We start from the raw sequence: 10,274 nt of genomic DNA, 5'->3' as shown, positions 1-10,274 counted from the left end.
AGTTATGGTAGGACGGAAATAATTCGGTTTTCCTTAATATCTTATGTGAATATTACGGGAAATTGTTTACTAAAAGATAAAATTTATGAAATATGAAATAGAAATATCCTAACATTCCAAACATTCGACTCGGGATTTAACGATTATCAGAAAATGGAGACGGTTTTAGGCCCGGACTCCGAATGTACTCTAATTACTGTCAAAACGACCGTACCGGGACATAGATGACAACTAAGAGGTAGACATTAATATTTGAGCAATCACTTGACGATAATCTTACGAATTGTCACAAATCGTTCCGCGTACCAAACATGCGGCTCAATCATCACCGGGTGGTTTGCGAGAGGTGCAGAAATGAGGTATCTACAAACTTACGCGTCAAGACCAACATACATGCAAAACAATGCATAAAGAAGCAAAATAACACCTTTGAATTAAACATAATATGCAACGAAGTCAAAATATAGGCATATGACCCAAAACAGGGGTCACTAGATCGAGTACAGGCCACTCGATCGAGTAAGGGACTTACTCGATCGAGTAGGTGAAGATCAGAAGCACGTAAAACAAATCACCAGGGCTACTCGATCGAGTAACTAACGTACTCGATCGAATGTCGCCTACTCGATCGAGTACCTACGCATTTCTCAGCACTGTCCAGGTTTCGTAAAACAGCCATAACTCACTCATTTCTTAGTCGTTTTGGGCGTGTGACCTATCGTTATAATCGTAAAAGAACAAGCTATCACCTCCAATTGGAATCACATTAAAATCATTTATACATATCAAGTTATAACAGTTTAAAGACAACCTCTCTATAATCGAAAAACATAACTACTTAATTTTACCTCCAAACAACTTAAACGACAACATGGTAAACAAAAACAACCCAATACTCATAAAACTAGTAGTCCCAATCACATGTTACTATTTTCGAAAGCAAAGCAACAACATTCATCATGCAAATAATTTATTTAACTTGCCAATCATGACTTACCCACATGCTTTTATTTTATCACTTTTCGTAAACAAAACATACTCATACATTAAAAATCCTATTTCCATGTTACTAATACAACAATATTACAAATACACTTCGTCACCTAAACATATTCATAATCACAAAATTCATATTCTCGTGCAATTGTCACTCCATCTTTTCCAATCAATTCATCCATTTCCACCACATTCTTCATACAACATATACATATGAACAATAGTAGACATGTATAAGAAATCATTATATAAAATTACACAAACAAAGTTATGTATAATCATATCACATATGAACTACTTCTTTTTTCCACCACATTACTCATCATTCTCATACACTTTTCCAACGATTCCAACCAACATGTAAACCAACTATCATGCAACATGCTTTCAACCAACAACATAACAAAAATCACATCATGACCATCTTTCTTACATATTCCCCATTCTCCACACACATACATCCACCGATTTATACCACACTTTGCTACAAAGATACACAATTCATAAGATAAACACATAGCGATCCCAACTCATATCCCATGGTGACCGGTTCAAAATTGTAGGGCGAGTTCGCGACTTTAGGACGTCTCCCAAGTCTTTGCATTAGCTCATACAACTTCTACCCCGGGTTCATTTTATTTAGACTCCCTAGGTTCATTAGATTCATTGGTTACAGGTTTCAGGATCGTCACTCTGATACCATTTTGTAACACCCCCATACTCCAAGTGCCTTACTAGGACCACTTAAGGCATGGAAGTGCTACCATCTCGGTTACCCGAGGCAATGATAATCATAAGACAATAAAGAAACGTACTTTAAAATTAAACATAGTTTAAGTGATTACATGATCAAAACCAAAACTGATAAACCGAAATACAAGGTTCTCGGGGCGGTCTCATCGCTAAAACTATCAAAGCTACAAAACACCGTCGATATAGCGGAAGACTTCTAACGCCACGTGATGACTCGTCCCAAACTATCTCATACGCGTCATATCATACCTCGCTCAATAATCGCTCACCACCCCGAATGGATCACCACGATTTTAAAACATTAAACGGGGTCGATTAATCACACAATTTATATAACCAACAAGACAATAAACAACACACTTCAAAGAGTCACACACAATCACCCACACCAATCAATCTCCGTCACCGATCGTCCACCGGACCACCCACGCTGGGGGACCGCACCGTACCCACCAAATCCCCGCTCATCATACCGAGCGATAACCCCGTCCCATTAATGTGCACATCCCCTTCCGTGGCGGGTTCCACGAAGGGCGAAACTAAGGCGTGAAGCCACTCCCGCAAGTGACTCCACTCACCGAGAACGCATCTCGAGAACCGAGAGACAAACAATCGGAATCACAATACAACATCAACAACCGTCTGAATCAATCAACAATCACTAACTACAAAACAATCACCACACATTATGTAATTAATACCGAGTAGGAAACCCTACCGAACAAAGAACACAATCGACGGTCTCAACAGCTGTATCAAAATTCCTCTTTTACGAATCCTCCTCCTAACATATAATCACATAATTACTAACAATCACGAAACTAACACAAATCCCCAATTCCCAAAATTAGGGTTTAAACAAAGTTAACTAAATACTATAAAATTGGTATGTAGATCTTACCCTTGACGCAAGGATCACAAAGGTATCAAGAAAGGTAAAATCTGACCATCCAAGCTCCGGGATTTTCCAACAATGCGATTAAAGCGAATGACGTAGTTTGATTTCTCTTTTCACAGTAATTAGGTTTTAAAAAGTGTTTACAGAATAGTGACGGAAGTAATATATACTTAATCGCATTATTAACAAAACCCGAGAAATCATCCCCCGTAAACCGGCTACTCGATCGAGTAGCTAAGGTACTCGATCGAGTGCCCCCTTACTCGATCGAGTATCCACGTTACTCGATCGAGTACCCAACAGGTCAGAAACTATTTTAAACTGCAACTCACCCTTACTCGACAGAGTAAGGCCTACTCGATAGAGTACCCCGAGACTCATAAATATGTAGTATTACACTGAGATTGAGTATATGTGATGTTGGAGATCTAAACACTACTCGGAGTTGAATAAATAACTTAAATGTTCATTTATGGATTGACGCTATATTGAAGTGGCTTATAGCTACATATTGAATTTTCTGAGTAGTTCTCGTGATTAAAAATCACATTTTGATTATTATATGTAATCGGTGATCTCCTGAGTTGGGCATTGTGATTCAGCACATGTAAAATCCAATTGCATTATATGTTACTCCCCGAAATATTTTGTTATTGTACAAAATGCCCATGTAAAATCTCGTCGATGATATGAGAAATTGATGTCTAAGGTGGTTATAATAAATTTTGGACTATATATTGGTTATAGTTTTTACCACCTTAGGGGGAGAAAAGTGAGTTAAAAGTTGGTAAAAATAAATATGGAATGATCCCTTACTGAACCAGAAGTTCAGATAATGTTATACATCAAATTCATTGAGTAGAGGTTTTGAATTTGATATAAAAAAAATATTTTTACCAGATTGATACATATACACCTGAAGTGTAATTCAATAAAAGTCAAGATGAATTGATGGTTCCACTATGAAAATGAAATAGATGATAAATAGCAAGATGGAGCAGTTGGTATGGAATAAGAATGCTATATTTGGAGTGTTCCCGAAGTGACACAGATATCTGAATGATAATATATGGCCTAGATGAATATAATGGTACCAAATATATACTCAGATTCAGATATCATTGAACAGTATTGATATTATCAAAAGATGATAAATTATATCGATATATTTTATGGAACCTATATATATATATATATATATATATATATATATATATATATATATATATATATATATATATATATATATATATATATATATATATTTTCGCGCGATATCTTATGGACTCGTAATGGGGATCTTCTACTTAAGTCCATTTTAATTGTCGACATATAATCAATTATTATACATGAGCTCATGGACATGAAGTCCATACATTGACCTGAAGTCAATATATGTTATGAATCTTGAAAAATAAACTGTACAGTTACATTATTGAGTCACCACCATGTGCATTTAGAGATAAGTACATTATTTGTATATTAGATTTAATATATATCCATCATTGCATTATTTTATAAATTTTGTTTAGAAAATAGGTTTCATGTCATATGAATGCACATATTTCATAATATTGTTTTAACTTATTATATTATTAAAAGGATAAATGTTATCTTATAAGACACTCCAACGAGGATAACTCCCTGTAGGAACCTCTTATAAACAATCATCAAATGATGATGATGATGATGATGATGATTGATCAATTGAGTTTTGAAAACTCTTGGTTATACATATAAACCTCTACCATACGATTGAAAGATTATCGTGATTAGTTCCAAAATGGAATATTCAAAATACTAAAGAGTTAATTTGAATAAATTGTATTGTCTCAACCTGTAGTTAAACATATGGAAATTCATACATGAATGAATTTCAGTAGTGAAAATCTATAATAAGGATGTCAATCCATACAGTAATATGATTTGGCAAGAAAGATCGATGATTTTTCAAGATGAATTGTTAATCAGATTGATTCTGCTGAAGAGAATGAATTCAGAAATGATAGCTACACCTTTTTTCCCTTCGACTAATTTTTTTATCCCAATGGGTTTTTCCTAGTAAGGTTTTTAACGAGGTAGCACTATAAGCGCATTAATACGCTATAGTCACGATGATCATCATAATTGTTAAGATGACAATTGGTACGTTTAGACATGCATATAATGTTATGTCATCTATTAAGAAGAATTAAAATTATTTTCTCTCAAAATTGCAGAGGTATTTTTTTTTAAATGAAGATCAGAGATTTATCATGAAATGATGACCATATCCAGATTATGAGTTCCGAAGAAATATGATATTGAAACTATCAAGGATTTCTACTGATTGAAGATATCAAGTTTATTATCAACCACGATGGGTTCTATTTCAACGATCGAGAAATTTTGTCAAAGCATAGATTATTTCAAGATATATCAAGCTATGTAATCATCAAGGGGAGTTAACACGCGTTGTACTCTTTTTCCTTATCCATGGTTTTGTCCCATTGGGTTTTCCATGGAAAGGTTTTAATGAGACAGCTTGTTATGCGTGTTAGGAGAATATTATCATCGTAAGACATTGTATTATTTTAGGTAATGGTCATCTAAGGCGAGTGTTATAAAATATATATTGTGGTTGACCATTATACCCTTCGTTCTTAATCATTGTAACCCTTCACCAACCATTGTAACCATTCACCAATCATTGTTACCCTTCATCATTATACATTGTTATGGATGTATATAAATATATTCACACACATTGTACATGGAAAATAATAAGAATACATTATTATATTCTCTTACATTATTTCTACTCTTCTCATATAGATTTCTAACAAAATGTAATTATTAGTTTTCTTTTTTAGTGAATGCACATAATTGTAGTCACCTTCCGTATCTAAGAAAAATGTTTTTTGAAGGGAAAAATGTGAGAGTCCTTATTATTTTAGTAGATATAACAACAATAGGGGATGGAAAGGATCCATATGCATAAAGAAGATACTACAATTGCGACCAAGAGTAATATTTATGTTCTGTTTGACAAGTCGTTTCAGGTAATTTATTTGACTAAAGTGGGCTTATTTAGCCAAAATTACAGCTACCTTATTTTTCTGTAAGTATTTGAGCGTATTTAAATAAATTAGTTACCTGAAATAAAATGTTACTTTGTTAACATTTGAAATTTCACGTTCCTGAACTGATTTTATTTTCCTGTTTTACACATTCAACCTATAATATTATCATATCCTTTTATATCTTTTCATCAAAATAAGTAAGTTACCTATTCAGCTTATTTGTCAAACATCAATTACCTTATCAGCTCCCAAATTTGAGCTACCCTGTCCACCAAAGGATAAACTTTAGCAAACAAACACCAAGGTCCATCTAAAATGGAGGTCCCACCCTGAAAACCACCATCAATCATGGAGTTGATCATTCATTCATGCTGCCCATATTCAATAACAGTCAAATATCAATATCACAGCCTTTGGTATTTTATTTTTTTGTTAGGCTTAGCCTCCCTATGTATGTGGAATTTTGTAGACTACAAATCCTTAGCAAAATATCTTCAAGTTTTCAGCTAAATAATCCTGGTCCCTATACAAAATTTGCGTAAACTAAACCTCATTCACAGAACTTTTGGAGGCTAATTGTATAAGAAAATGGTGAGTCAAACAGCTCGGCGACGAATCAACACCATTTCTGGTCACTTTGGTGCTGATTTACTTACTGAGGATCTTACTGTTTCAACCACCAACTTATTTCCTTTGGTACCTTCAACTTTCTATAACATCTTTTTTTTTATTCAGTTACCGAACTTTTGTATGTTCAGTGGCGGATTTAGGGGGTAGCAGGGGCGCTCGTGTCCGCTGGAAAATGAAAAACTCGTAAATTTTAGTTAAAAAGTTCTGAATTTTTTTCGAGTTTTTCTTATGCCATTACTTGTTCGCTCACGGTAGAATTTTTTGTCCCCCCAACCTCAAATCCTGGCTCCCCACTGCGTATGTTTGAGAATAAGACACTCTGTATTACATTAAAGGTTCATTTTACTGATTAGATGTGCAGCATCAAATCCTCTCTATTTAGAGCCTGATTTTTAACTTGGCACCGAACCCTCATCACTGAGACTACTAGATCAATTAACATCAGAGATAACAAATGATAAAACGAATCATTTGATACTTGATAGTAGCTCCTCTGCCTTGATGTCATTCTGTTGGGATTGTGTTGTATATGTATCACAATTTGAGATTGTTGGCTGTTTGAAATGAATCATTTGAACATTTAGATTATTTTGTATGAGCAACCTGACTGGAAATGATGATCTCATCTGGGAGATTGTTTGTTTGCTGTTGCAGAACTGCAGCAGCAATTTAAGCACACCATTTAGACGTCTCGATAACAGACTACATTATGGAAGGCAAGCATCTGCTGCTCAAGGATTTTTCATGAAGCAGGCTGAAACTCCTATAAATCAGACTGTAAGTCCCGTTTTCAGAACACCAAGCATCTGTTTTTCCCATCCTAGTTAAACTCCGAGACTTTCACGAGTGATACTCGACTACCTCTTGTAGCTGAGAGGATTAGGACTTAAAAACATTTGATTGATTTTCCGTAGAAATCAAATCCTGTATATGCATCTACGGCCTAGAGCTTCTGCTGTCTGAGTGAAAATCATACAAAACTTTAGATCATTTTGTATGAGCATCTTACGATTATTATCATGAGTATATGTCGTGATCCAAAATGGAAAACTGTTTGATGTTGCAGAACTGTACTAGCAACTTAAGCACACCATTTAAACGGCTTGATAATAGAATGCATTATGGACGTCAATCTTCAGCTTCTCAAGGATATTTCATGAGGCAGGCTGCAAGTCCTGTGAATCAGACTGTAAGTTCCATTTTCAGAACACTAGGCACCTGTTATTCTCTCATAAAACGTCCTAACGTTATTGCCAAAAGACGTGTCACTTTATGGTAAGAGAAGGGAGTCGGAGGAGCATTGTGTTACCCTTGGATAGTTGGATAGGAAACAGAAAGAGGCACTTCTCTAATGTTCCATTAATTAAATTTGTGTTGAGATTTTTGTATCGACTTACTGCCGCTTTACCTCTAAAAACAATAGCATGGCACTATGACGAGTGAAGGGTTTCAAATATATGTAGTCCTACACCTATGTTGGAAAAGGCGGTTTCTTAAAGGCCTATAATGAAAAATTTGTTGATAATGACATCGGCAGTCTCTTATTTTCTCTTAAGTTGTTTGAAATTTCCATGGCAGGGCAATTCTAACCAAACTGATGTTTGCGGTAAGAGTTGCATCAATGAAGAAAAGCCTACTTTTAATCCTACACCTCCATTATTTAATCGGATGGGGAGTGGGGAACCTCAGTTTGCAAAACCTGAAGTAGAACTCAATTGGTTTGCTAAGATGCCATCTGCATCTTCATGCCGCAAGTTTGCTAGACCTACTGAACAACTAGCCGAAAAGAAGCTGACCACTCAGAAGCCCATAGTTTCATCCCAACCCAATGGTATGTATATGAATCTTAGCTTTTATCAATACAGTCGTTGCATGAATCTAGTCACATTTCATAATAGAGATGTTTGTTTAAACACTTCTTAGGTCCTGAAGTGATTGGAGATGCATTTTTTGCATAAGCTAAATTAAACAAATGGGCTAATTGTAAGACGTCATTGTGTTTTTACTCGTTTAGCAACATCAACGTTGCCTGAACTTGATCCCTCAAAAATTCCTACCTTTTATGAGATAAGGGGATCAGTTTTCTGCAGCTTACCCCTACATTGAAAATGTTAATAAGACTATTTCCTCACAAGTCCTAGAGTCATACCCTCCCACAATGGAGGGTAATAAGTCGGTCGAATGTATGCAGCCTTAGTAAAAAGGGGTTATTTTCAGATTGACCATAATGAAAATTGTGTCGGAGATTGCAGTTTGACTAATTGTGACTTAAAAGGAAAAAGAAAAAAAAACAAGTGCAGACAGTTGAGTGAGTTATTTTACTTTATTCCATCGAATTAAACAACCAAGGACTAGTGAATCTTTGGCTCTACTGAAAATGAAAATGCATGCTGAAGTTCTTACATAGTTACATGGTATTTATTTATTTTATTATTTTCAACTTGATTGGGTGATTATTCAAGGAGTAGAATGGTCGCCAAGGATCAATGTCGCTGAGTCCAAATGCAGCTATGTCATCACAGTGGAACTTCCTGGGATTGATGTCAGAGATATCAGAGTGGAGATGGACGACAAAAAGTAGGACGTTTGTTTAGCATCGACATTCTCCTTTGTTTCAGCCTAATCTATTGTAACATCTACGCCTTGTTTCGATGAAGGGATTTGGAATAAAAAGAGAGGGATGTAGTTTCCCTTTCGGTTTTGTCCATTTTCCTCCTATAAGCCAAACTAAAGTCACTTTGATGATGACAAATCCATCACTTTCTCTCCAAATCCCGTCCATCCAAACAATGAGCTAGTCTTTTTGGTAGTTTCTTTGTAATATAATGCAAACAAGTCTAAAGGATTTGAGCGGAAACCTGATGCACACTGTGTTCTTGCAGCTTGATTGTGAGAGGTAAACGGTCAGCAAAATGGTGGAATGCAACAGGATGTTCAAATGATTCTGATATGACTTATCACAAGAGGGAGATATCGCAAGGACAATACCAGGTTATTTGGCCTATTCCGGCAGGTGCAAACAAGGATTATATCTCAGCCGAGTTCATGTAAGTTCAATTTGACTCTGATGAACACCCCTCATTCCTCATTCCCTGCTTTTTGGATTTATAAATTGATGGAATAAAGTGAAATGACTCAAACTGTGGGATTTCTTATATTGTGGAATAGCGGTCTTGATTAATGCAGTTGCCATTATGCATATGCTACTTGTATTTGATCCCCCTCACCATCATAGACTCGGGCCTTTGAGGCGCTAGTGCAACATTGGTGACGACTTACTGCAAACTTGTTATTGCATTTGCATATGTTACTAACTGATTAATGCAGTTCACAAGTATTTAAGTGTTCTCGACTAGTATGTATGGAGAAATCTTATGTTTTGGTTGAAAATGAAATGCATACCCAGGTCGGAGTGTCGAACATGAGACACAGATACGTGAACTGATATGAAAACTTGTGCAGTAACAACAACTAACAATGTAACATAAGTCATTGAACTTATGATTTGTACTTGAATTTGATGCAGGGAGGGGATACTTCAGATCACAATCCCCAAGATGTGATAATCGATATCCTGGAAACAAACTATAACTCGGTATAGTATACACGAATAATCGATGCAGAGATTACACTCTACTGTTTATCATATCATATGTACATATAGACGATGTAGTATCAAATTATCAATGACGCGGATAATATTGAGGTTATATGGTAATGTACACTCAGTCAATGGCCCTGTTTAAGTTGATTGAGTTGCTTCTGAATCGGATCTTCTCCAGTAGCTATTTTTTGTTTGGAAGAAATCTCGCGTCCATCATTTTAACCCCTGGTTTGATCTGCTATCCTCTGAGATTGCACAAGTTATGATTTTTGTAAAATCTCCTAGCAAACAAAATGAAGCCCTTCTTATGCCCAAGTAAAGAATCAGAGTG

The 10,274-nt window shown here is 35.6% G+C and overlaps 1 protein-coding gene across 2 annotated transcripts; it reads left to right on the top strand.

The window, feature by feature from the left end:
* Positions 1-5,933: 5,933 nt before the first annotated feature.
* Positions 5,934-10,142, top strand: LOC141616823 (uncharacterized). Of its 2 annotated transcripts, none has more exons than XM_074433976.1 (7): positions 5,934-6,405; positions 6,994-7,116; positions 7,406-7,528; positions 7,918-8,170; positions 8,808-8,916; positions 9,222-9,386; positions 9,866-10,142. In XM_074433976.1, the coding sequence occupies exons 1-7, from the start codon at positions 6,298-6,300 to the stop codon at positions 9,900-9,902; spliced, it is 918 nt and encodes a 305-aa protein (XP_074290077.1). In that variant the 5' UTR covers positions 5,934-6,297; the 3' UTR covers positions 9,903-10,142. The 2 variants fall into 2 exon arrangements, with proteins under 2 accessions (XP_074290077.1, XP_074290076.1); XM_074433975.1 differs by having other exon boundaries at positions 8,802-8,916.
* The last annotated feature ends 132 nt before the right edge of the window (positions 10,143-10,274 follow it).

Source organism: Silene latifolia, chromosome X (assembly GCF_048544455.1).
Source record: "Silene latifolia isolate original U9 population chromosome X, ASM4854445v1, whole genome shotgun sequence".
Classification (NCBI taxonomy): domain Eukaryota; kingdom Viridiplantae; phylum Streptophyta; class Magnoliopsida; order Caryophyllales; family Caryophyllaceae; genus Silene; species Silene latifolia.
The sequence above is the reverse complement of the archived record's forward strand: the minus strand, read 5'-3'. Positions and strand labels throughout refer to the sequence as shown.

What these genes read in the sequence shown, in the direction of transcription:
- LOC141616823 (XM_074433975.1), top strand. Translation starts at nt 6,298, where the DNA reads ATGGTGAGTCAAACAGCTCGGCGACGAATCAACACCATTTCTGGTCAC. An exon ending in AAACTCCTATAAATCAGACT is followed by an intron (nt 7,117 to 7,405) that starts GTAAGTCCCGTT and finishes TTGATGTTGCAG; the next exon opens with AACTGTACTAGCAACTTAAG. An exon ending in GTGGAGATGGACGACAAAAA is followed by an intron (nt 8,917 to 9,221) that starts GTAGGACGTTTG and finishes GTGTTCTTGCAG; the next exon opens with CTTGATTGTGAGAGGTAAAC.